The following is a 27,229-nucleotide window of genomic DNA, read 5'->3' as shown; positions in this document are numbered from 1 at the left end:
TTCACTTAAAAGAGAGAAATAGGCTTGTAATAGAGCAGGACATTTTCTGTTTAGTTGTTAAAAAAAAAAATTGGTAATCAGAAGGACAGCATAAACTTCCTAGGCTTTGTGCCAAACTCACCTAATTCCATTTTTATAGAGTTACCACATGGGTGAAATACTAGAAAAGTTGAGAGAACATTTTTATGTCAGTAAGACATTTAATAGGATGTCTCATAACACTCCTGTTAAAAATATGAAAAACACCTAGGGAACAACAATTCATTTCGTATTCGAGAAAGAGGCGTCTTTAGTGGCGGGTCATAGAAGTCGTCTATCCTAGTCATCAGTATTTATAGAAATAAATGACCTTAGTGACGGCTTAGAAGTCAGGCCAAATGGACAAAGGATCAATATATGTAATTTTAGAAAACGCAACTTCCTCTAAGTTCTAACATATGTTACTTTCATTCACCGATGAGCCCTGAAGTTATAGCAAGACAAAATAATTTGGATCAACAGAAAGGAGACTGGGGCTCTCATGATTAAATTCACTAATATTTCTTCCCCAGTCCTAGAGAACCATAACTTGATACTTAGCCACGTCACTTTCAATCACTAAAAATAATCTGAAAGTACTTCCTTTTCAAGTCATTTGGAAATAGAGTTAAAAGTTGGCAGCCTAGAACCTCAACTAGGAGGTTTAGTCTGACTCCAACTCAGCCTCTCCAGAGTTGTGGGGAGAGAACTGTAATGCCGGACCTGTGTCACCTTGGTGACATCACCGTGGCATTACTGCTAAGCAAGGAAATTCCTAGCTGCTTTAGTGCTGCCTAGATTTCCTGAAAGCAAAAGGAACCAGTGAGGGGAGCTTTGGTTCTGTAGAGCCATTCCATGTTTCCTTCAAACCCAGTCCTGCCAACTGTAGACTGGAAACCCAGAACTTTGTTTAACGTTTCCCAGTGGAGCAGCTTTTATAAGATGTTTCTTCTCTCTCTGCTGAGAGGTCATTCCTGTTAGAATGCTTTCTACCTCCGATCAGAACCAGCCTGGCTTCCTTAATTTACCGAAAGCCCAGCAAGGAAATACCTGGAATCAGTGGAGACAGGTCGGGCTAGATGTGCATATCCATCTTCTGCTGCCCCAGAGTCAACCATCCCCAGGCCCCAGTCATGGCAGCCCCAGAGCATAGTGCAGTGGACCTACACCCTAGAGAAGCAACTCTTGCTTCAGAGTCTAAGCAGGTGAGCAAGATGAAGGGCGTTTCAGGCAGGAACTGGAGGTAGATCCTGGTGGGAGCCATGGTTCCATTCTCTTTGCTCCTGGAGATGATGTGTGAGAGATGGTACAGGGAAGAAACCACCCCCACTCCTTCCTCTTCATCTTTCCTCTTTGCCTGGAGACCATCACTTGGCTTTTATTCCTGTTCCATCACCAGGGAGGAAGCCCTGAACTGCAGCAGTCCCAGAGGAGGAAATGTGGGGCAGGGTGGCACTGTGGATGAGGAACCAGAAAAAGGCAGTGTTCCTCCAGCCCTTCCCTGACCCAAGTTTGCAAAGACAAGAAGTGTAGCTTCATTGTTGGGAGCAACTGGGGTACAAGTGTCTTTTGAGAGCCCTAGAGAAGCATGGGATGAATAGTACCTTTTCATCATCTCGTCTCTGCAGTAAAGAATAGCTGCAAGGAACTCAGTGGGAACCCAAAGTGTTCTTGACAAAGATGTCAGTATAATTCACCCAGTCAGACATAATTAAAAATAATTACTTGCAGGACAGAACTTGCCGTACAGGAGATCAAAGTGCTCTGCGTGCTTTCAGAATAGACTCCAGACCCCAGAAAGGAAGAGAATGTTACAGCAGATAACCCACAGGTTGGTATCTGTGGCACTGGAGTCCGGTCCCCGCTCCACCACCATTAGCTGTGCAACCTTGGATTCATGTCCTCACCTCTCTGAGCCTGTTTCCCTACCTGTAAAATATGGATGAGAGTATCACCTTGGATATGTCACAAGACCATGGCATGAAAATGGAGGAAACATATGTAAAAAGGACTTCTAATTAATGTCAGAGTTTGCTATTCCTTCTTCTCATTGATTTCCCTAAGAGGTAAACTGAGGCAAAGACTAACAGAATAGCTTATTGCTCTCCATTCTTTTTAGAACAAGATGAAATGTTACTTTTAGACACAAACAAAAGTAAGAAAGGGGATCTCCCACTTCCGTCCAGCCAATCACAAATGTCCACAGTGAAGATCCAGGGAGAGCACGTGGTCCTCTTCTCCCATATCCCCTGGTCCACGCCCAGAAACTTCAGCCCCTGCTTCTCTCTGTCTCTTAAGCATCACAAGCTTTTTCCAGCAGCAGCCTGACCAGGGCTCACTCCCCTCGGAGTGGTTGGGAGATGTTGAGAATTAGGAGCGGGCATATTTTTCCAAGATATTGTAGGTTTTGTTTCAAGGAGGGCAAGCTGGTGCCTGAGTTCAGCCTTTTCCTTCTTGCAGCCCAAGAGCATGACAGAGGGACTTAGGGCCACTGCACGTTTCCTGCCTCTTTCTCTCCCAGAGCTTCTACCTGGACAAATTTGAATTTCAGATTTTTAAACCTCAGGAAAATACCTGTGTTCAGAAGATGGTTCGGGTTTGTTTTGTGCTGTCAGATGCGGGATGAGAGCAGGACATTGACACCAGATGCCCCATTGTCACATCCTCTTTTTTCTTTCTTCCTGTGAACAGGACAGGGAGAATTGGCTGCTCAGTCTGGGGGGCAGGGGCAGGGGCCGGAAGAAGGGGGACGGGAGGAGGAAGACTTTTTAGAGTAGAATAAAAAATTCTGTTTTGTTATTAGGACAGTCCTTCTATCATTCAGAAAACTTCATCAGTTATATTCTTATTTGTTTCTTACTAGTCTTGTGAAGTGTGGTACCCGTTAGTCTATGTGTTCGGCTGCGGTCACTGGCCTCCAGTCCTCTTCTGCCTGCACATCCAGGCTCAGGTGGTCCAGGGCATCGGCAAGGTGATTCAGTGCCACCACCACCTCCAAGTTCTAGCCGGTAGCAGGAGGCAGGTGGGCCCAACCTGGAGGTTACTCATCAGCTGGGCTCACCGGCCATTGGCCACACCCTCCTGCAGGAAATTGTGCCAGTGGTGAGGTGTCTGCCATAGGCTGCCGCGACCTTCAGATGCCCTCTGTTGGAGACCACCAGCTGCACGCTTCTTCTTCTCCCCCTCATCCTCCTTGCTCTCCTGGTTCACCTTCCCTGGCATCACTCTCCAGCCACACCTGTCTCTCCACTGCCCCACCCACCCCAGTCTCTGTTGCCCTCTGTCACCTTTTCCTGCTTCACCTCTGCACTCCATGCTCAGCATCACCGGTGGGCGTATCTCCCCCACTCCTGCCTCCCTCCCCAGAGCCCTTTCCCCCAGGCCCTTACTTCCCACTACCCTTGGCCGTGGAAGCCCCTCGCATGACCTGGAGCTGGTGGAGGACCTGATCTGATCCCACGACTCCATAGGAAGAGGAATTTCTGACTCTACTCTCCCAGGGTGTGTCCCAAATGGGACTTTGGGAAGCAGTTCCTAGTAAATCTATTATAAATCCATTGTAGGTGGTTTCATAGTACCATTCAGTTCTTCTCCAAATGTGCATATGTCGATTCAACATCATGGGTAACATTTCTATGGGAAAAAAAATATGCTCTGATCTAAACTACCTATTAGTGAAGTTGTGGACCGCTGCTGTTTCCTAAATCGGAATCTCCTATGACAAGGATTGGAGGATTCTTGAAATCAAGAACTGTGGGTTCGATGTCTAAGAACCGCGCCCCCCCAGTACTTTCCACATACTAATCTCCCAGGAATTGATATTAAGAGTGACTTGTTAAATTACCAAATGTTATCAGAGCAAGGCATCTGAATGTGTGCTAGGTGGTACCCTGGGGCCTGGTGCCCAGTGACCTTGCAGTAGAAAGGGACTAGATTTGGAATCAGGAGCCTTAGGCTGTGTCACTTACAAGTTCTATAGCCTTGAAAAAAGTCCCCACTGCTGCAGGCATCCATTTCTCCTTTCACTATAATGGGAACTGTCCATCCTACTGCCCAAAACTGTTAGGTGTGAAAAATGAATTGATATAGGAAAAGCATTTTCTCCTTTTTGTTACCTAGGATCATTTTTTAAAAAATTAGTATTGTAAACCTCTGAAAAAATAACCATTTAAAATCACCTAAGGGCTTCCCTGGTAGTGCAGTGGTTAAGAATCCGCCTGCCAATGCAGGGGACATGTGTTCGAGCCCTGGTCCGGGAAGATCCCACATGCTGTGGAGTAAATAAGCCTGTGCACAACAACTACGGAGCCTGTACTCTAGAGCCCATGAGCCACAACAACTGAAGCCCATGTGCCACAACTACTGAAGCCCGCGTGCCTAGAGCCCATGCTCCGCAACAAGAGAAGCCACCGCAATGAGAAGCCCGCGCACCGCAAGAAGAGTAGCCCCGCTCACCGCAACTAGAGGAAGCCCATGTGCAGCAACGAAGACCCAACGCAGCCAAAAATAAATAAAAAATAGAAATAAATAATAAAAAAATTTTTAATAAAATAGAATCGCCTAAAATCCAATCCATCCAGAGATAGCACTTTTGATCCAAAGTTTTTCCCATTAAAATTTATGCATGTAAATTTATCTTTTTAAATGAGCGCCTATTATATACACTATGGTTAGTATCTCTTTTTAACTGTATCCTGTAAATTGAGTGAATAATAATCTGCTGGTTGTAAAATACTCCACTGTAGTTATATGTCATAATATATTTAAATAATACCTTATTTGGGGACATTGAGGCTGTTTCCAATTTTGCTATTATTAACCAGTGCTGCAGTGGGCATTCTTGTTTATATACCTTCATATACTTGCCTTATTATTTTAAAGTCATTTAATACATATTTTCTTCCATAAAGACTGTATAGGTCCCTTATCCAAACTATTATAGCCAAATCTATTTTATAATTCATATTTTATAAAGGTAATAAAGTTATACACTGTATAGTACAAAATATTCCTAGTAAGCTATGCATTGGGGGGTAAGGTATTAACAGTTATGTTCAGTGGGATTAAATAGACCATAAATAGCCCACATCAGATTTTGCTACAAAATTAGTTTGCACTACAGAACCATTTTTTTTCCTATTTTCAGAGCTTTTGGATTTTGGAATTGCAGAAAAGGGATTATGAAACTGGCTAATTTACATTTCTTTAGGTTCTAGTGAAATTGAACTTTTTCATGGTTTTATTTTGCCTTTATAATATTCATTTTGTAAAAGGTATGGTCTTAGCCTTTGCCTGTTTTTTAATTGGGCAAATAATATTTAACTATTAGGCTTGATCTTCTTATTGATATTTAAGAGCTTTTCACATATTTGTCAAACATTTTGCCACATACTTTAAATCATGTCTCCTAGTTTGTCATTTGTCTTATACTTTGATAATGTTTAACACGTATGTTTTTTTTAACATCTTTATTGGGGTATAATTGCTTTACAATGGTGTGTTAGTTTCTGCTTTATAACAAAGTGAATCAGTTATACATATGTTCCCATATCTCTTCCCTCTTGCATCTCCCTCCCTCCCACCCTCCCTATCCCACCCCTCCAGGCGGTCACAAAGCACCGAGCTGATCTCCCTGTGCTATGCGGCTGCTTCCCACTAGCTATCTACATTACGTTTGGTAGTGTATATATGTCCATGCCTCTCTCTCACTTTGTCACAGCTCACCCTTCCCCCTCCCCATATCCTCAAGTCCGTTCTCCAGTAGGTCTGTGTCTTTATTCCTGTCTTACCCCTAGGTTCTTCATGACATTTTTTTTTCTTAAATTCCATATATATGTGTTAGCATACGGTATTTGCCTTTCTCTTTCTGACTTACTTCACTCTGTATGACAGACTCTAGGTCTATCCACCTCATTACAAATAGCTCAATTTCGTTTCTTTTTATGGCTGAGTAATATTCCATTGTATATATGTGCCATGTCTTCTTTATCCATTCATCCGATGATGGGCACTTAGGTTGTTTCCATCTCCGGGCTATTGTAAATAGAGCTGCAATGAACATTTTGGTACATGAGTCTTTTTGAATTATGGTTTTCTCAGGGTATATGCCCAGTAGTGGGATTGCTGGGTCATATGGTAGTTCTATTTGTAGTTTTTTAAGGAACCTTCATACTGTTCTCCATAGTGGCTGTACCAATTCACATTCCCACCAGCAGTGCAGGAGTGTTCCCTTTTCTCCACACCCTCTCCAGCATTTATTGTTTCTAGATTTTTTGATGATGGCCGTTCTGACTGGTGTGAGATGATATCTCATTGTAGTTTTGATTTGCATTTCTCTAATGATTAGTGATGTTGAGCATTCTTTCATGTGTTTGTTGGCAGTCTGTATATCTTCTATGGAGAAATGTCTATTTAGGTGTTCTGCCCATTTTTGGATTGGGTTGTTTGGTTTTTTGTTATTGAGCTGCATGAGCTGCTTGTAAATTTTGGAGATTAATCCTTTGTCAGTTGCTTCATTTGCAAATATTTTCTTCCATTCTGAGGGCTGTCTTTTGGTCTTGTTTATGGTTTCCTTTGCTGTGCAAAAGGTTTTAAGTTTCATTAGTTCCCATTTGTTTATTTTTGTTTATATTTCCATTTCTCTAGGAGTTGGGTCAAAAAGGATCTTACTGTGATTTATGTCATAGAGTGTTCTGCCTATGTTTTCCTCTAAGAGTTTGATAGTTTCTGGCCTTACATTTAGGTCTTTAATCCATTTTGAGCTTATTTTTGTGTATGGTGTTAGGGAGTGATCTAATCTCATACTTTTACATGTAGCTGTCCAGTTTTCTCAGCACCACTTATTGAAGAGGCTGTCCTTTCTCCACTGTACATTCCTGCCTCCTTTATCAAAGATAATGTAACCATATGTGCGTGGGTTTATCTCTGGGCTTTCTATCCTGTTCCATTGATCTATCTTTCTGTTTTTGTGCCAGTACCGTACTGTCTTGATTACTGTAGCTTTGTAGTATAGTGTGAAGTCAGGGAGCCTGATTCCTCCAGCTCCGTTTTTTGTTCTCAAGATTGCTTTGGCTATTCGGGGTCTTTTGTGATTGCATACAAATTGTGAAATTTTTTGTTCTAGTTCTATGAAAAATGCCAGTGGTAGTTTGATAGGGATTGCATTGAATCTGTAGATTGCTTTGGGTAGTAGAGTCATTTTCACAATATTGATTCTTCCAATCCAAGAACATGGTATATCTCTCCATCTATTTGTATCATCTTTAATTTCTTTCATCAGTGTCGTATAATTTTCTGCATACAGGTCTTTTGTCTCCTTAGGTAGGTTTATTCCTAGATATTTTATTCTTTTTGTTGCAATGGTAAATGGGAGTGTTTTCTTGATTTCACTTTCAGATTTTTCATCATTAGTGTATAGGAATGCAAGAGATTTCTGTGCATTAATTTTGTATCCTGCAACTTTACCAGATTCATTGATTAGCTCTAGTAGTTTTCTGGTAGCATCTTTAGGATTCTCTATGTATAGTATCATATCATCTGCAGACAGTGACAGCTTTACTTCTTCTTTTCCGATTTGGATTCCTTTTATTTCTTTTCCTTCTCTGATTGCTGTGGCTAAAACTTCCAAAACTATGTTGAATAAGAGTGGTGAGAATGGGCAACCTTGTCTTCTTCCTGATCTTAGTGGAAATGCTTTCAGTTTTTCACCATTGAGGATGATGTTGACTGTAACACGTATAAGTTTTTAGTAAAATAGGATAGAAATTTGTTCCTTTATGGAGCTTGTCTATGGTATATTTGAGAAATCTTTCCTAATTCCAAAAGGATATAATCATTAATCTACATATCTAGTATCTTTAGTAGTTTAGAGGGTTTTATTTCTATGTTAATATCATCAATCTCTCTGAATTGTATTTTGATGTCAGCTTTAATGTAAGTTTTAGCCGATGGGCACAGTCCATTTATTAAACAATCTTTCCTTTTCCCAGAACTTTACTGTCATCGTTGTACATAAGCTTTCATAAGTATTTGGACCTGTTTCAAAACATTTGGTTTTGTTCTGGTGATCTCTCCAAGTCTGCTGCTGCCAGCACCACACTATTTCCATTATTACATCTTTATTTTCATATCTATTAGGGCTGGGGTGGGGGAAGGATGAAAGGTGGAGCACAGGATTTTTAGAGCAGTGAAACTATATTTAGTCTGATACAAGAGTGGTGGATATATGTCATTATGTATTTGTCCAAACTCATAGAATGACAGTACCAAGAGTGAACCCTTGTGTAAACTGTAGACTCTGGGTGATGGTGACGTGTCAGTGTAGGAAACAAACGTACCGTCTCGTTGGGGCTGTTGATGATGGGGGATGTTGTGCACGGGTGGGACAGCAAATATATGGGAGATCTCTGTCCCGTCTGCTGAATTTTGTTGTGACTCTAAGACTGCTGTTTAAAAAAATGAAGTCTATTAAAAAAACAAAAACTAGACATTACTCCTGAAATCGCAGAGCTTACCTCCAAGGGGAGAGTATAAAAAGCTAAATAGAAAACTAGAAGAAATTGCATTTCTCAAATACTGTGTTACAAATAGGCACCAGAGAACAGTGCTTCTCAAACTGTGATGAAGGGGGCTTCCCTGGTGGCGCAGTGGGTAAGAATCCACCTGCCAGTGCAGGGGGACATGGTTTCGAGTCCTGGTCTGGGAAGATCCCACATGCTGTGGAGCAGCTAAGCCCGTGCGCCACAACTACTGAGCCTGTGCTCTGGAGCCTGCGACCCACAACTAATGAAGCCTGCACGCCTAGAGCCCGTGCTCCGCAACAAGAGAAGCCACTGCAAAGAGAAGCCCGCACACCGCAACGCAGAGTAGCCCCTGCTCGCCGCAACTAGAGAAAGCCCCTGCGCAGCAACGATGACCCTACGCAGCCAAAAATAAATAAATAAATAAATTTACATTAAAAAAAACTGTGATGAAGGACCAATTTAAAAAAAAAACAATTTCCAATATCTTTTAAGACTAGCAACCTCTTTCTTAACCTCATCTTTGAAAAGCTGTGTGTAAACTGTCAATGCTCTATGCCTATTAGTTATTTGCCACTAATCTGTAGTGGATTCTTTGTCGAAATGAAGATATTTATTCAGTCCACCTACCTTCTACTCTGCAGAACGGTGGAAGCGTATTTGTGAAATACTGTGCTCTCCTCTTAAGAGGGCTTGAACCCTTGTCCCCTGCCTTGGCAGGCGGATTCTTAACCACTGCGACACCAGGGAAGCTCAAAGCTTGGCATTTTCAAGAGGTCTGCCACATAATCAAGTACTTCTTTTTCTTTTTACCATTCTTTATCTTCGAAGACACAAAGTTTTTAATGTCTTCATATTTTATGTGTGTGTGATGAACACAGAAAAGCCCCCCTTGGAATATGAATAATCAGCAGTTAGCTAGTTGCACTCACTCACTGAATGCTTGCTACTGCATGTGAGGATGCTGCAGTGTCCAAAATTAGGACCCGTCACAAATATTAAGTGCGATTGGGCCGAGGGTCTGGCATCGGGGGGTGTAGGCAGTACTCATATTTTGTGTAGGAGAAAATCTAGTCATCTGTTCAAATCATATTCCTCACTGAGTGATATCTACAATAAAATAAGAGCGCAGTGGAAAGATGAATAAATAAGGACCTAGGAGACCTGAGTCCTAGTAACATTTCTTCCACCAATTAGGTAGATTTGATCACTTGCTTTAATTTCTCTGACCCTCAGTTTCCTCAGCTGTTACAAGAGACAGCAGACAGTTGGATCACTAAAGGCACTTTCAGCTCTCAAAAAGAAAAATGAACAGATCAACTAACTGATTTGTTCACAGATTGGTTCATTCATAACCGATGTATCCGTGTACGTATTCAAAAGACACTTGCAGTGAACATATTACGTGTCAGTTACTGTGCTAATCGTGGCGGCCGAATGCGAAGGCAGTATGGAAGAGAGAGATGCGTTCCCCCAAGTCTCCGAATTCCCTTCTTGTTGTGGCGCTAGAATTCACTAAGCATGGGGAAATGATGAGAGACAGGGAGGAATGAATGGGGGGAATCATCTTGGCAGCACCACATTTCATGTATTTGTGGAGAACAGAGCTTCTCAGCCTCAGCACCATTGATGTGTTCATGGTGGGCAGCTGTCCTGTGCATTGTAGGTTGTCTGCAGTATCTCTGGTCTCAATCTACCCGATGCCGGTCCCACCCTCTCCACCCGTTTGTGACGACCAGCCGTGTCTCCAGGCGTTGCCAAATGGCCCCTAGAGGCAAGGTTGCCCTGGTTGAGAACCAGTGATTTAGAATCACCTCAGTGCCAGGTACTGTGCTGGATGCCAGGAAAATAAAGGAGAGAAATACACAGCCTTGTCTTGAGGCCTTGATTCCAGGCCAGTGCTTCTAGAACTTAGATGTGCAGCGAGTCAGCGGAGGGCCTGTTGGAACCCAGACTGCAGACGCCCGCTTCCATCATTTCTAATTCAGCGGGTCCGGGTGGGGCTGGCGGGTTTGCATGTCTAAAGCGGTGCTGGTGCGACGCTGCTGGTCCCTCAGGATGACACTTTGAGAACCGCTGGGCTCGGGGGTTCCCATCTCGCAGGTGACGGGTGTCCACGGCAGCTGTGGCCGAGAATATACGTGTTCTCGCCTCACCCGTTCGACCAGTGTTTGCTGAGATTCAGAGTAATCTGTGGTCTTTAAATTGAGAAATTAGACCCCAGATGGGCTCCTAAACCCACAATAAACCTGAAAGGTCACAGGAAATAAAACCAGGGGAGGACCTCCTAAGCTGGAACAGTGACGAAAAGGTGCTTAGTTTCATCCTTTTGATTTCATTCTGTATTAACAGATGAATGGGTTGTTCATGGGCTTGTCCAGGTACCTAAATAGTATCTAATTTCAGTTTCCGTGGATTCTAAGCTCTGAACACAAACAGGCTTTTACAAACCACTCATTTCTAAGGTGGGGACATCCGTGGGCAACGAGAGACATGGGTGGTTCGCCTAGACCTGCATGCACACGTCCATCCTGGAGCGTCTGAGCCCCGCTCGGCCTTCTCCTCCTCCTGGTCTCCGCCCCGGTCTCCCTTTCCCTTTATCTCCAGCAGTAACTTCGACAGCAGTGCGTGTCGCGCTGGCACACGCAGGGCTGTGTGTGTGTTATTATTCTTCACAAAACTGTTAGTTCATCTTTGGACTGAACATTGCTATTTCCTCTTGCTATGACGATACCACCAAATACTGTATTTTCTTTGAAAAGTGTCACACACCCTCGGGAGGAAGTGGGGTGTGGTGTTTGAACACCACTGGGGGGACAGGGGTGTTTCGCTCCCGCCGTACCCACAAGTGACAGCCCGCTTTGCAGTTCTTGTTTTCTCTGTCTCTTAATGTTGAGTCCACACTGCCTGGCCACGTCATTTTACTCGCAGGATGAACAGCGAGAAAGTGGAGTCCAGGCTGTCAGAACCTCCTCTCTGTCCCCCTCTAGGCAGGGGTCTACTTCATTCTGACGTCCCAAGGCTGATTTAGAACAGGGACCCTGTCACATTTTTGCATCCAGCACCAGGCTTTATACCTAGGAGGCAGGTTTAGCAGATACTTAGTGAGCGATGGCAAAAAACAAATGTACATGTCACTTCATTTCCTTAGCTAATAGTTTAGGTGAGTTCTAGGCCATGTCAGATAATCCACTGAGTCAGTTGTCGTCGTCTTCGTCATCATCATCACCATCATCATCACCATCATCATCACCATCATCACCATCATCATCATCATCATCATCATCGGTAGTTAATTTCATCAGGGAGAATTTCCGCGGTTACTTTGGAAAAGTCCTATAATGTTATAGCTACCTTTTCCACCAAACACTGTTGTAAGCGTTTCATTCAATGGTTAATTCATTTAATCCTCCCGACAACTCTGTGAAGTGGGTCTGTTATTTTCCCCATGTTGCAGAAATAGAAACATAGTCGTACAGAGATTAGGTCACTGGTCTATGACTATGCAGTTGGGGAAAGCTGGCGTTTGTACCGTGGCCCTCTCGTTGACACACGTGTGAGCTCCTGCCTGTGTCCTCTCCTTCCTGATGGTATACTGCCATGCCAGGCCAGGGAAAAGGGACCATGTGGCCAGGGACTTCAACTTGACCGTCTCAGTCAAGATGTCCTTTGGGGGCTTCCCTGGTGGCGCAGTGGTTGAGAGTCCGCCTGCCGATGCAGGGGACACGGGTTCGTGCCCCGGTCCGGGAAGATCCCACATGCCGCGGAGCGGCTGGGCCCGTGAGCCATGGCCGCTGAGCCTGCGCGTCCGGAGCCTGTGCTCCGCAACGGGAGAGGCCGCAGCAGTGAGAGGCCCGCGTACCGCAAAAAAAAAAAGATGTCCTTTGACCGGGGCACACTGGGCCCTGCCTCTGATTGGACGTCCCACATCCATTCAGGTGGGGTGTTTTTCCTACCTGAGCACCTGACAGGCAGACCTCTTCCTCTGATGCATTAGGAAGAGTCCAGAGTATCCTGTGTCTCATTAGAGCTACTGAGTTAATATGATGGTAGAGTCACTGAGAAAATTGTCTCTTTCCCCCCAACTTTATTGAGATATAATTGACAATTAAAAGTTGGATATATATTTAAGGTGTACGATCGGATGACTTGATAAACGTATACACTGAAATAATCACCACAATCAAACGTTAACGTATCCATCATTTCACATAGTCTCCTTCTTTTGTGTGGTGAAGAGTGTCTTTTAAGAGTAAAATTTGACGCAGTGAACAGACCCATCATTAAATTTGCTTCCTGTACCAGGCAGCATCTTTGGCCTCGGTACGTGGTTACCCTACCCTGGGTAGAAAGTAGTGCCGAGGAGACCGACTTTGTACCAAGCAGTGAGCTCTGTCTGCTCTAGACTTTGGCCCCGGGAGTCCTAACTGATACCAGCCAGCCACCAGTAAAGGCATGAATGGAGAAGGCGCAGAGGTAGACAGTGCACACTTAGGACCACCTGGGAGAACTACCCAGGTCAGCAGCTTTGACTTCACTTCTGAAAGAGAGCTTAAGCTCTTCCAAGAAACTTTAACTCCGTTTATATTACCCATTCTTTAACTCTTCAAATTATAGCCATGCAGTAGAAAGATCATTAAACCACAGGTTCTGACAAAAAGAAACGTCAAATTGGTACCCAGGGTAACTGGGCAAGTAGGCAGTACAGAGGCTGCTGGGAAAGCCTGTCTGACAGCTGTCATGGGTCCTTGCTAATTAGGAACTGGTTGAACAGATGGAAACAATCTATGGGGAACTCTCCATGCTTTCGCTTCCTCCCTGGCCTAACCTTAAAAGCCATTTTCTAACAAGGAATCATTGACTAGTTTGAGTGGAGGTACTTAGCAACCAAGGCTGGAATACAGGTTCAGTTGCTTACTAGCTGTGTGACCTTCAGCGAGCTGCTTACCCACTTAGGCCTCAGCTTTCTTATCTGTAGAATGGAGCTCATTATACCTATCTCACAGGCTTGGTGAGAAGGTTGAATAACACAAGCTATGGAAAGCTTTTTGCAAAGTTTTGTGAACTGTCGGAGACCTAATAAATAACTGTCTAGGCTATGCGTGTGCTTGGAACAAATGGACAGATAGATCAGGAGTCAGGGAGATGGAGAAGAAAAAACTCAACTTGACTAGTGATAAAGGCTGGATTGGTGGGTATGGCCAAAGTGTCCAAGCAAATCCATTGGTCGTTGTTCACAGTGTCATAGGCAGTACTGCACAAAGCCTGGCCTCCCAGGACTGGCAGATGAGCCCCGCCCTGCTTATGGCGTGGCAGAGGGGAGTGGAGAAACATGGTCTCTGAAAGTCGGTAGATCCCCCCAAAAGAGAGGAGGGGGCTGGACTGGGCAAGCATAGTTTATTCTTCTAAAACTCATCTGTCAGATAAATCGCTCCTCTTCTCACGGGGAGCAGGAAAGGATTTCTGGATGAAGTAGTACAGAAATGAAGTCCTTGAAAGATGAGAAAGATTGAGGGGTGGCAACCGTGTACGCCTGGAGCTGGTAGAGCATCCAAGCAGAAGGAAGGTGTAAACAGAGCCGTCGAGGTGGACTACTGGGGTGTATTCAGAAAACAGGCTGAGTTGTGTGGTGTGCGGTCAGTACGTTGATGCCAACACATGGGGGCTTTTAACTAACAGATTGAATCATGATTTAATTCAGCAAGGATGTGGACAGTTGAGTATTTGTGTAATGTGATCAGAGCTGTGTTTTCGTGGGACTGTCTATTCATGTCACCCATTAAAATTAGTGTCAGAATATTAATAATGCCATCCCAGGTTCCTTCTTTCCTATATTTCAATATTTGTTTTATTTCTACACTTTTTTTCTTTTTTTTGGTGGGAGAAGGGCTATGTTCTATTAGTCTGCTCAGGCTGCCAGAACAGAGTACCACAGACTGAGGGGTTTAAATGACAGGAGTTTGTTTTCTCCCTGTTCTGGAGGCTGGAAGGCTGAGATCAAGGTGCCTTCAAGGCTGGCTTCTGATGAAAGCCCTCTTCCAGGTGTGTCGATGGCATCTTCCCACTGTGTCTTCATGTGGCAAAGAAAGAAAGAGAGCTCTGGTGTCTCTTTCTCTTCTTATAAGGACACTGTCCTAATGGATCAGGGCCCCACCCTTATGACCTCATTTAACCGTAATTATCTCCCTAAAGGCTCCACCTCCAAATACAGTCCCACGGGGGCTTACGGCCTGAACATATGAATTGCTGGGGACACAATTCAGTCCATAACTGGGGTTGGGGGGAGTCTTGTTAACGTTCGCAGGTAGGAGGGCATGACTAGCTCTGTCACAAATCCCCCTTCCTTACTCGTTGAAGGTTAGGCCTCTTTCCTTTTGTCATGTAGCATGTATGGTCAGAGTTATTTTAGAATATTATCTTCATTTCACACTTATTATTTTAATTCACTTTTGAGACCATATTTAGGGGCGAGAGGCTAATATTTAGTCTGACTCTTTTTATGGTACTACTTTGTAGACATCTTAGCAAGGGGATAAAACACTTCCCAACTAGTTAGTCTTTCTTCCATGCACATTGCAAGGCAAATTAATTTTTTTATTATAGCTTTTTTCTACAGCAGTAAGCCATTTTATTCAGTTGCCACTTTTACCTGAGAAACCTTTCTATCTCTTAAATTGAAAGCTATAAACTTAATTTGCCAAAATTTGCCTGATGTTTAATTGACCAAATTTTGGCTAAGCTGATGTGTTTGGAACTCATTGAATGTTTTTTCCCCTCATCCCCAAGCTTACTGTTGATTCATTTGTGTTTTCTATATGGTAAAGATTTGATATTTCTTTGAGACTCTCCCTGTGTCCCTAAGACACCGCCAGCTAAATTATAGCAATAAAAGTGACATCCAGATTTTTTTAAAATAAAGAAGTATGCTCATTCTTAGTTCACTTGCTGCAGAGGAGAGGAGTCGTGATACGTTTTAGCTGATGAGAGTATAGAGAACTTCTTCTCTTGCTTTCTGTTTCTATGGAATTTCCCCCATCCGCTTTTGTTAGGTGGTGGCAACCCTTCAGGTCACCGTGAAAGTATTTGGTGGCTTTGAATTGTGGCAGGTGAGTCCATCTGGATAAGTAGGTCAGTCAGCATCAGGGAGGCAAGAGACCAGAATTCTCCATTCAGTACTTACTGGCATATGACCTCAAGCGTGCCCCTGAGCAGCGATTCTTGATCATCTCCCTGCATTGTCACTACCTGCCGAAGAGAAATGAGATCACACTTAAAGGTGAAAACATTGAGCTGTAAGAGTAAAGGTCCTCCACAAATTTAAAGTACACATTAGGATGGTATTTCGCAGTTGGGATGGCAGAAGCGCAGAAGATTGGATGGACACACTGATAGTTCATCGTGATGAGTGCCAGCATCGTGATGACTCCATTAGGGGAAAATAAGTGCTATAGGAGAGACACGTGAGGGGTTTTATGGGAGCTCGGTGGCAGAGCACAGAGGAAGGTCACTTAATTCAGCCCAGATATGCTCCTAAAAGACTCTTTCCATTCTCTTCCTACCCTTTTTTGGTATATACTAATAATGACCATAAAGTACACTAAAAAGTATATCAGTTGTAATAATAATAATAACTAACATTACTTTGAGAGTTTACTGTGTGACAGCCCTGTTCTAAGCACCTCCATGTGTTTTCCCATTTCATCCTCATAGCCCTTTGAGACGAGTAATAGTATTATCACCATTTTCCAAATGAGAAAGCAGAGAGGTTAAATAATTCCTGCAGTTGAGCTCATAATGGCATCGATTCTCTGCCAGTAACAATGCCTGGGATGTTTCCTTTGTATTGATTTCCTCTGTAACTGTCTGCTACCTAATCGGACCATAGAATACCCTTTCAGGTAAAAGAAATGCATGAAGATTAAAAGATGATGTAAAACGTTGCTTTTGAAAATTAAGTTTCTTAGCAAAAAGGCATTGAGCATCAGCTCGATATCAGACAGAGGGATTGACCCAGGAGGTACATAGATGATTAAGATATGGTCTCTGCTCTCAGAGCCCAAAGTCTTGTTTGGGAAGACCAACAGGAACTAATGCATTGAATAAAGCATTATAGGGAAATACGGCTGTGTGAGCATTTGGTTTCCTCCCCAGCCCCACATTCCCCAGAGGAACGTGGTAATAGAGGAGACCCCTCATCACAGCTAGAGTCCAGTAAGTAAGGCACCTGCCTGCACTCACTCTGGAGGGTTTTTGCTAGATATGCTGCAGATGAAACCAGAGGGACTTCTATAGGTTGAGTCCCACCCGTCTTCTGGGGATATGAGTAGATCCCACCCTCTTCAAGGATTATGTAGGAGAAATCCTGGTGGGACCTTACTGTGTCCCCCAAATTTGGGGGCTAAGAGCTGAAGACAAAGACAGAGAATGGGAGGTACAGGATCTACCCCACTCAGACTTTTGAAATGGCAAAGGTGAGGTGAACAAATATGACAGGTGCTGTCTCGCAGGGTACCCGGGGAGCTATGGGGGGCTGGGCGAGCGCTGAGTAAATTCCACCAAGATGTGTCGAGGGAGGCTGATGGAGGTGAGGGAAGAAGAGCTTCACAGAGGAGGTACAGACTGAGCGGGAGCTTGGAAGATGAGGAAGCGGGGGTGGGGCAGATGGAGGCTGGAGTGAGATAGGAAGGCGGTCCAGGGAGAGGAGGCAGTATGGCTAAGAGCCTAGAGCTCCGAAACAGCATGACAAGTTGGAGAAATGGCAGGGGCTCTGCGTGATCCTAGGGAAGATCCTTTGGGACTGGGAGTGAGAGGTGACAGGACTGGGGAGAGAGACAGGGAAGCTGCTATGATGGGTCCAACGAGGGATGATGCAGAATCCCGCCAAGACCCCAGGGAAGGAGGAGAGGAGATGGGGAAGGAGAAGGACAGGTTGGTTGCGGTGGATGAGAGAAAGGGTGATGTCTAAGCAGGGTGCTAGGCTGGGAGTCATGGTCCCAGTCACTGAGCTGATAAAACAGAAGAAGAGGAGGATTCCAAAGGCAAGACAGTGAGTTCCTTTCGCACCTGGCAGGTTGGGGGGTCCCCGGGAGCTGTCCAGGAGAGACTGGGTGTGTGCTTTTATTCCTCGGACGAGCGGTCCGTAGAGGGACCCGTGTGTTGCCAGAACAGCCTGAGCTGGCCAGTCAGTCTTACTGCACACATTGTTTGCTGTAGAGGGCGAGGCTACTGTGATGGGCAAGAAAGAGATTATGAAATCCACACTCCACAGAGAGACTGGGGGAAGACAGTCCTGAGAGATGCGATTCCAGTGCGTGCATTTCTGTACACAAGTAATTTTCCTTTCTATTTTAGCACCCCTTCTCCTTTACCATCAGCTCTGCGCACAAAAAACCAGCCCACAAAAATCTGTTATGTTAATTTCATCCTCATGTGCGTGTTACGCATCTTCTAGGCTCTTGAGATTTGCATGTATATACATACATATACATATATTGGTACATACACACGAGTGTTCAACAAATTTACGCTCACACAGTATTGTATGGAAGTGTATGATGCATGTTGTCCTTGCCATTGTTAGGTAAGAGCATTTCTAAAATATTTGCTAATTGCACAGGTAAAATAATATTATTGTTTTAAAATAATAATATTATTATATTAATATTAATTATATTGATATTATTAATATAAAATATAATAAAATTATTTTTATAATATTTTATTATTATAAAATGATATTATTAAATTGAATTGAATATTAATGGATCCTCAAAGAAAATGCATTATCAGGTTCCAATGTTATTTTTTTCTCAGCTATTTGCACCAAAATGCAAAATTTCAGGAAACCTTAAATACTACAGAGTAAAAGATGTTTTCTTAAGGCTCTAACCATTTCCCTTTAGTAAACTGAAACTATGCTGGCTTACTTCAGATTTTAGTTTAATATTTTATTATATGAATTCTCAGTTTCCTAATGTATATTCTTTATATAACCTCTGAATTTATAATCTATGCCTTGAAATGCCAGTGGCATATTTCTTAATTTTGGCTTTTAAATTATCGTATGGCAAAATTGACCTTTGTTTTGGGTGCATCCTTCTGTGAATTTAAGTCTAGATTTCTGTGACTACCACCACAATCCGGCTCTAGAACAGTTGGATCTTCCCCCAGAACCTGCTCGTGTCACCCTTTTATAATCATACCCTGTTCCCTACCCAAACCACTGGTAACCACTGCTTCTTTTCTCCATATAGTTTTGTCTTTTCAAGAATGTCATATAAATGCAATTATATAGTATCCTGCTTTGTTTTGTACATCTTAAATTGCTCACAAGGCTGAACATTTTCCTACAAACTAGTTACAAGTATGTTTTTTGTATTTTGTGTAGTTTGTGTCATTGCCAGTTATTTAGTTGGGTCATGGGTAGTGGTTTGGGGTTTTTTTTTTCCTACACATTTGTGTATGCTTATTATATAAGAATGATGCTAACTTATTTTCTGTTGCATTTACCGTAGATATTTTCCTTAAGTCTTTGCCTTTGCATTTTGTTATTTTCTTTAAGTGTGTATGACCTTACACATAGTGATATTGTTTGATGTAGTAATACTGGAATTCTCTGGTGATCTAGTTTGATGCGTTCTTCCTAAATTAAAAAAAAATGTAAAAGGAGCTCATCACAGCATTATTTCTATTATGGAAAAACTGGACACAATCTAAATGTGGAACTATAAGACTTCAGTAAAGCAGATGATGGAGCTGTCCCTCAGTGGGCTGTCATGTAAGAATTCAAAGGATGCTTACAGAGATGACATAGTAGCTTGGACAATTTTTTTGGTAAAAGTTAAAAGTCAGATACAATCTCATACACACAGTATGAGCACAGCATATAAAACAAAACCGTAGACTAGAGAAAATCCATTAAAATAGTAACCGTGATCTGCTTCTGTCAGTGGAACTATGAGAAGTCTTTTACCAATTTTGTGTATTTTCTTCATTTCATGATGATTGCCTATTACTGTTACAGAAGGGGAAAAGATTCTGGGCAGCTCAGCAATAAAATGCTACCTTTTGCCTTTAAAAGGCACCCCCTGAGCTTGAGGCTTTATTGAACAACGTGTGAGGTTAAGCACACAGATGCCAGTTCTGCTTTCTAAATGTCAGAATGTCGCTGTGACTAGACCTTTAGAAAGACAGTGGCTTGGCTACCAGACAGATGCATGCATTGGGCAGATCATCAAAATGCTATTGGGTGAGGGGATAGGGAAGGCGAGTCTGGTGAACTGGCAAGGGAATCAGGATGGCTGTGGATAGGAAGTCAGTTGATGTCTAAGCCAGCCCTGTTGGGGGAGGGGGTTTTGCAGTAACTCTGTTCCTTACTGTGATAGAACCCCTGGGGACACTAGACCTTTCAGTCTGTTCCCCAGACAGATTCTCCCAGGTGCATGTTGAGCTGCTGTTGCCTAATTCTGAACCCAGCCTGGAAATAGCAGAGTGACACATCCATCAGTAAAGGTCAGAGTGGTTGTAACTCGGACTTTATGAGTCAGTGATCCCTCGAGGCTCAAGTCAGAATTAATTACTTACCTTCACTTGTGTTAAGGAAATCTTCAAAACGTCCACACGTGGTAAATACTCGCATAAATGATGCTGGTTCTTGGTGATTGTTCCTGATTAGTGGAGGAATATAGATTTGTCTGAAAGATCTACGTGGTCCAGGAATGGGGGTCTCAAAGTTTTCTCTGGAGAATTCTCTGTTCTTAGCCAGGCTTCTGCCCAAGAGTTCTAAGCTCAGAGGGGGAAGGGGGCCCCCTAAAGACAAATCTGGAAGTCATCTAGCTGCTAATTCAGCAGAGTGACATATACAGAATGTGTTTCCAAGGCTAAGAACTCCTGACAAATCATGGTGATTCCATAACCATCTCCTTTAGTTAAACCTGCTGAATTGCAGGAAATTGGGACTCTCTTAACCTCCATGAAATTAACAGCGGTGATCAAGACCCCCTAATTTGTCTCTCTGTTTGTTCAAAAAATACCCAGGCTGCCGGCATTCCAGAGGACTGGCAATCTTCTATGGCTCTGTCGGATTCAGGGTTATGGGCCCAAGATTTCCAGTTGTGTCGTTGATTCTCACACCTGGGATCCTGTTACTCTGAGTAGTTTTCTTCCTTCACAAAAAGGTAGAAAAGATGACTAATGCTTTCTTCTTGATATCTTTGGCTTGCGTAAGAAGGGGAAAATTCGTGAGGCAAAATTGTTTGAAGAGAAAGAGGAAGCAAAGACGTAACTCTATCACTGAATACCAGGCAATAGTTTCAGATTCATGGAACCTCCTGGAAAAGTAGGTTCAAAAAAGGGTTGAAGTAAATGGACAAAACAAAGACAAGGAAGGAACAACAGGTGAAGAATCAGACTGGAAAATTCTGGAATTTGTAGCCAACACTACAATGATTTTCACCGATATCTCCGGGAAAGTGTAATTATTAGTTCTTTGGCTTTTACGAAGGACTTTGTTTCTCCTTCCACAATGAAGTGGTATTTTACGGTGGTCAGTGATTTAGGGTTTTTAAGTGGTTTGTAATATTCAAGAGCTTAATTTATCTATATCTATATGTATATGTGTGTATGTGTGTCTAAACTAAACAGAGATCAGCTGCTGAATAGATATCTAGAGCCAATTCCATCACACACATAAATAGCCCATGTAAGAATTTCGTGGTGTCATGTTCAACTGGTGTGACTAAAATAGACGCACTGTTTGTAAACTCATTTTCTTATTACTGCGTGTTGTTTCCTGGGTACCTTCTTGAATAATATTGATAGAAGAAGTAAAATGTTGGAAAGCCTCTGCTTCTCTCTGCAACTATTAAATAAAACTCCATTCGATTAAGAGTGGAACTTAGGTCTAACGGACAAGGTTCAATAACGCTGAAGTCCTGAACGCCACTTTCTCTGGCTAGTCAGTCTGTGGTTTGGGGTGAGCCCAATAGTGTACTGTGCAGAAGGGGAAGTAAAACATTTGTTTGAATGGATAGTTGAGCCATTTCAGGCTCTGGCTGTCAGAGATAAAGCACTGGTTAAGTGGGGGTGGGACACCCACAATAATATATTTCACAGCCCCCAAACAGCTTCTGTCTTTTGTCGCTTTTCAGGGAGCGGCCATGTCACCGTTTCTTCGAATTGGTTTATCCAACTTTGACTGTGGGTCCTGCCAGCCGTGCCAGGGAGAGGCCGTTAACCCTTACTGTGCTGTGCTTGTCAAAGAATATGTTGAATCAGGTAAGCTTGAGTGGGTGGTGTAGGTGGGGTGGGAGAGGAGGAGGAAGACCCTGCTATGAACCGGGAAGCAAGGTCTTCCGGGATCTTCAAGGTCATCTGGCACAGCCTAATTTTCCAGCTCAGGAAACTGATACCCGGGGAAGCCAAGTGCTTTCTCAAAGGCATATGGGCTTAGTAACAGCCTCTGAACTAGACCTGGTCTCCTGCCTCATGTTCTACAATATTTCATGGTCCCATTTTCCACATAAACAAAGGAAAGGAGAAATGAGTTGAGGACATTATTGTGAAGAGTTACGGGGGAAAAAAAAATCTAATGAGCTGAAGTAAAACATGGTGGTGTTAAGTCTGGTTGTTGTCAGTGATTATAGATAAAGTCTGCATAATCTTAGAATTAACCCCAAAGATGGTTTACTGCTTCTTTGGCCAAGCTCAGATGAATAGTACAAAGAATATATGATTAGCGCTTAGAGTCCAAATTACAGAAAACTTAACTTCTGTGTTTACTAAAACCCTGGTTGAGTGAAAGAATACTCATATTTTGTCAAATTTAAATATTTATGAGAAGTTCATGGTGAGGGGGAGAGAGTGACAGTCTTCCCGGATTCCTTTGTGGGTTTAAATCATTCCATTAAAATAATTATTCTGTCTGGAGTCTCTCCATGATCACTTCAACTGTTCCCACCCTCCCTGATCCCTGTCTCTGTATTTTAAGATTCTCATGGACTTTCTTAATAAAAAAAAAGGCGGGAGGAAGTTTACATCCCATGATTTTTCCAGCTTCACTGCCTTCCTACACACATTCTGGTTTCCACAGAGACTTCGTAGGGAAGTCTGATTGCCACCAATGCAGAGTCCCAGTAACAATAGGAGCCATTATAGTTCGTTTACAGAGAAAGCATTTATGGAGCACCTACTGTATACTGGGTCAGAATACGTGCCTTTCCTCTAGAGCTTCTTTCCTAGCAGAGGAAGATAGGCAAGAAAGAAAAATATCATGTAGTAAGTCATGTGAAATGAAGACATTAAAGCAGGGTAGTGGGGAGAGAGAAGGATTGGGGCTGGAGAGACAGGTGGAGAGAGACAGAAGTCCTCAAAAAAATAGTCCTTTAAGGGGGTGACATTCACAGGTGCAAGAGGAACCTGATTTTGCAGTTGAGAACCTCCAGCTAGATGTTTCCAGCTCAGAACCCTGGGGTTTCAGATCCTGGTGTGTTGGCTTTTCTCTCCCTTCTAAGACTTCTGCTCTGTGGTTGACTGACTTCAGCCTTCCAGACCCTGTGAGCACATGAAAGCGGGGAAGACTGTCTGATGATCTCGATTTCCCTTCTGCCCAGGTTTCTCTCCTGTTTAGTTAAAAGTGAGAATGGCATTTGCTCCCAATCTAAGACCTTTCAAAGGTCACCAAAATCTTTGAAGTGTGCAATGTCTGAGTTTTTCAAAGCTGCTTTCGACTTAATGTCCCCGGGATCCAGTTCCCTTTACAACCACAGCTCTCACTGACATTTGCCTCTGGAGAGCCTTTCTAAAATTTCTTCTTCTTTTGGCCTTGCCTTTGAACTTAGTCTAATCAGCCGTATGGATCCAGAGAACGTGTCGAAAAAGACTGTTTTTCCAAAAGGTTAGGCTGTGGAGTTTAGAGGTTTGGGGTGTCGATTTTGTTTTAGTTTTGTTCGGAAAAGAAATCACTCTGAACATGATCATTCAAATATTACTTCTCTAGAGTTTAAGCACATTTCAGTCTTGGGGGTGTGAGGCTGCATTTTACGTAAAGCAGTAGAACAGGGACAAACAGGACACAGTGCTGTCCGTCTGGGAGCCTTTGAAAATGGCAAAACCCACTTTAAATAGATAGGAGCCTGAGTTCTGGTTCCCTTTTTAAGTGATTGCAAACATTACTGAATGAAGGTGTAAAAAATGCCTTGCCGTGGGAATTTCTGTCCTTTTTCGGGGTGTGGAGAATGGTTGTGGTTGGGACGAATTAAAGGAATTATGAGGGGTGGCTTCAAGCCTGTGGAAGTAAAACGTTACTCCGATCAGTAATATTGCCGTTGCTTTTTCTTATAGTCCGATCCTGAGTTAAATTTCTTTTAAACAAGACATAAAAATCTTCCCCTTCCTATTCCACGCTCTACACTGTCAGAGTTTATACCGCTAATAGCCAGGTTTACCTAAAATTTGAAGTCTCAGCTTCTTCAAATCCTTGTATACCTCCCGAAGAATAATTTAGCAAATGCTAAATGCCCGTTCTGCTTTTAGCATCATGCGCCGGAGAGAATCAGGATTCAGAACTGCTTTGTTGCCCTGTTTTAAGTGAATTTTTCCTTTTGCTTTATCAACATCTCTGCGTTGCTAAATCTGCCACTTTGTGTGCTTATGACCACAAGAAACACACACTGAAATACAGCTGCAGTTTTCCGCTCCTGAAATGATTAAAGAACAAATACTATGGAAAATCCAATATGGATGAGAGATAGGACAACACTGCTTAATCCCACGAGTAAGTCCAGTCGCCTGGTGGTTCTGGGGAAGTTCCCTTAAACTATATCATCCTGACCTTGGCTCCTGTTACTAACCATTTCCAGGACCCCCACCAGCCTGCAGGTCTACAGCCGGCTTCACTGGCTCTGGGGATGGGGACCACCGCCCCTCCGGAATACTTGTTAATTTTTGCTTAGGGTGCATGGCTTATGTAAAATATATCCTCATTTGCAAATGAGGGAAGGAAATAACGGCTCATGATGTTTTAAAGGTTTTGCCTCTTAGTGTATTTATGTCAAATGGAAAAGTTTTAAATATCTTTTTAAAGGAGCACTCATTGTAAGCCTGAAATTATGCCCCTGTATCTTTCAGATCAATCTCTAATTCCTTTACGTGTTGTTTTTGTTCTCCCAACAGACTGATATATCCCGGAGAGCAGAGGGAATAGGTGTCACTGTTGAGTTGAATTATTTCCCAGGGCTGGTTAAGGGAGTAATGAGAACATATCTTTCTGTTCCTAGAGAATGGGCAGATGTACATCCAGAAAAAGCCAACCATGTACCCTCCCTGGGACAGCACTTTTGACGCCCATATCAACAAGGGAAGAGTAATGCAGATCATCGTAAAGGGCAAAAATGTGGACCTAATATCCGAAACAACTGTGGAGCTCTACTCCCTGGCCGAGAGATGTAGGAAAAACAATGGGAAGACAGAAATATGGGTAAATAGCCAAGCTGTGAGCTTTATTTTAAGTGTATATTCCATTAAGTGCTAAGAACCATAGTTGAAGACTAGCTCAAGATTTCAGTGTCATCCTGAAGGTATGATACACTGGCCTTAAGTAAACTGACTCCCTACCACGGACTCACGGGTGGCTTGATAATGATAATGATGATTCATTGCAGTCTTAGAACGTACTGGTTTACTCAGATCTCTTTGATTCTTATGTAAGGGGAAGAAGGTCTCTTAGGCTATGAAGAACTGTTATTGCCTTATTTATAACTGTTAAAGTAAGCTTGGAAATATCACAAATTTTCCATAACTTGGGAACCTACCTGTGGCCTATTTATCAAGGCGTCACGTAGATATCAAGATATCTAGGAACCTATGTGATACCTTGATAAAATATTTTAGATAAGATGATGGGTGGATAAGTGAGAGCAAAGATCCGTTTAATGTTTGATATCTCAATCCCTATAATTTTTTTTTTAGCCGTAATTTGTTCACTTAGCTTACTTTACTCTAAAAAGTACATTATACACAATCCGTGTTACCACACCAAGTTTTTGAAAACTTAGATTATAACTACTTTGGTAGCAAATGTTTAGAAAGTTAAAGGGAGAAGTAAAATATGAAAGCATAACAAATTGTAATGAAAATTTCTGGGGTACAAAAATTGAAGAAAATATACTAGTAAAAACTGCTTTTACATGGTCTGAAACCCACAGAGTGTTTTCACATGTCTGTATCATTTATGCAAAGGAGATTCTTACCTTTCTGCTTTGTGCAGGTTCTTAAGAACTCCAGCCAAAAGATCTTCAGGTCACAGGTTTCAAAATGGGAATGATACAAGCCTAAAACCTAGATTTTTGTGTCAATTACGTATTTTTGATCTGAAAAAAAAAAGGGTACTTTTTAGGAAAGTACATGTATCTTTGCTTGTATCACTAAAGTAATCTTTAAAGATAAAGATATATCAAGATTTTTTCTTAAAGTTCCCTATGCTCAGATGTGTTTAGATAACTTAGTTCAGTGTGTCTGTTGAGAACTTCCGCATTCAGCAGAATTCCTCTTGGGTAGCTAGTTATACAAGTAGGAAGAGTTTAAATAAGTGGATAATGTCACAGGTATGTGGCTTAGTGTTAAAGGTTTATACAAACCCGGTAGGTGAGGGGGTGAGGCTGTAGGTACAACTGAATCATGGGAGCATTTGGCTAGGCTCAGAGAAAGAAGTGAGAAACTGGAGAAAGTTTTCCTCAGTTTTTTCCCCCATTCCCATTTATTTTCCACTTTCTGCCCCATTTTTTTTAAAAAAAGGGAAGAGTCACCAAATCTCTAATTTTTTAAGTAGCAGGCTATTTGATTTCCTTTTCAATTAATGAGAGGATAACTATTTTAAAAATTCTTTTGTTAAGCATCACTGACAAGTTGCTTTTCTATTTGTATTTCTTAAAGTTGCATTTGATTTCTTGCCTCGACTTTCTCTGATTTTTATCCTTATCAGACTTCTTACACTTTTTGCATATTGGGATTTTTGAGACCTAAGCCCTTGGATCCTCATTTAACTACTAGCAACCTTCTTACATTTTCCACCTTTGCTGTTTTCAGGGTTATTTGTTAGTTCACTTTTATTTATAATGTTTAAAGGTCAACAGGTTGCTTTGGACTTATAGTTTCCCTTGCTTCTATTGCAGTCTGCTTTCTTAAAGTTAGCTTCTCTATTTAAAAAAAAACCAAAAACGATTTTCTCAGAATTGCCTCTCACTTCCATAAACACCATCCAGTTTCCAAACATTAAGATTTTTCCTTCTGCTGTCCCAAGATTTTCCCTGTTGGTGCGGTTATCTCCTGTTCACTCTCAAAAACATAATGCACTGTCACTTTCTGTGAATGTTGTTCTTCCAGCAGCTAACTGGTTTAATTTCCTCCATCACCACTAATTCCTGAATATCGGTACTGAATATTGGTAATATTGGTTGCAGTCACCTGGTACCAATTTTTGCCACTTCCTTTGGGACTGACCCCCTGTTCCCTTGCTCTTCTAGCTTTATTTTTGCCTCCTTATTTATTATTCCATAAACCAGAAAATAATGGTGTATATACTTGTTGCCAAAAGCACTTCTCTTTTCATTAATCTGTTTAAGCTTGCATGAGAATGTGTAGGTAACCAAGCAGTACAGGCTTGTCACATCATAAAATTCTAATAGTAGTGATGCTGT

General features: G+C 42.4%; 1 protein-coding gene across 6 annotated transcripts in view; it reads left to right on the top strand.

The window, feature by feature from the left end:
- The window catches only part of PRKCQ (protein kinase C theta), a 159,321-nt gene that overhangs the window by 27,356 nt on the left and 104,736 nt on the right, over positions 1-27,229 (top strand). For 2 of the 6 annotated variants that reach the window (XM_082649703.1, XM_082649705.1), the window contains exons 2-3: positions 21,686-21,812; positions 24,812-25,011. In XM_082649703.1, coding sequence (XP_082505829.1) covers positions 21,695-21,812; positions 24,812-25,011 — 318 coding nt within the window. In that variant the 5' untranslated portion in view covers positions 21,686-21,694. Of the gene's footprint in view, positions 1-21,375; positions 21,511-21,682; positions 21,813-24,196; positions 24,310-24,811; positions 25,012-27,229 lie in introns of those variants that run through there. The other 4 variants (XM_082649704.1, XM_082649707.1, XM_082649706.1 and 1 more) reach the window with 4 other exon arrangements.

This window comes from Grampus griseus, assembly GCF_964374135.1.
Source record: "Grampus griseus genome assembly, chromosome: 2".
Taxonomy (NCBI): domain Eukaryota; kingdom Metazoa; phylum Chordata; class Mammalia; order Artiodactyla; family Delphinidae; genus Grampus; species Grampus griseus.
Note: the sequence above shows the minus strand (reverse complement) of the source record. Positions and strands in the feature narration are given on the sequence as shown.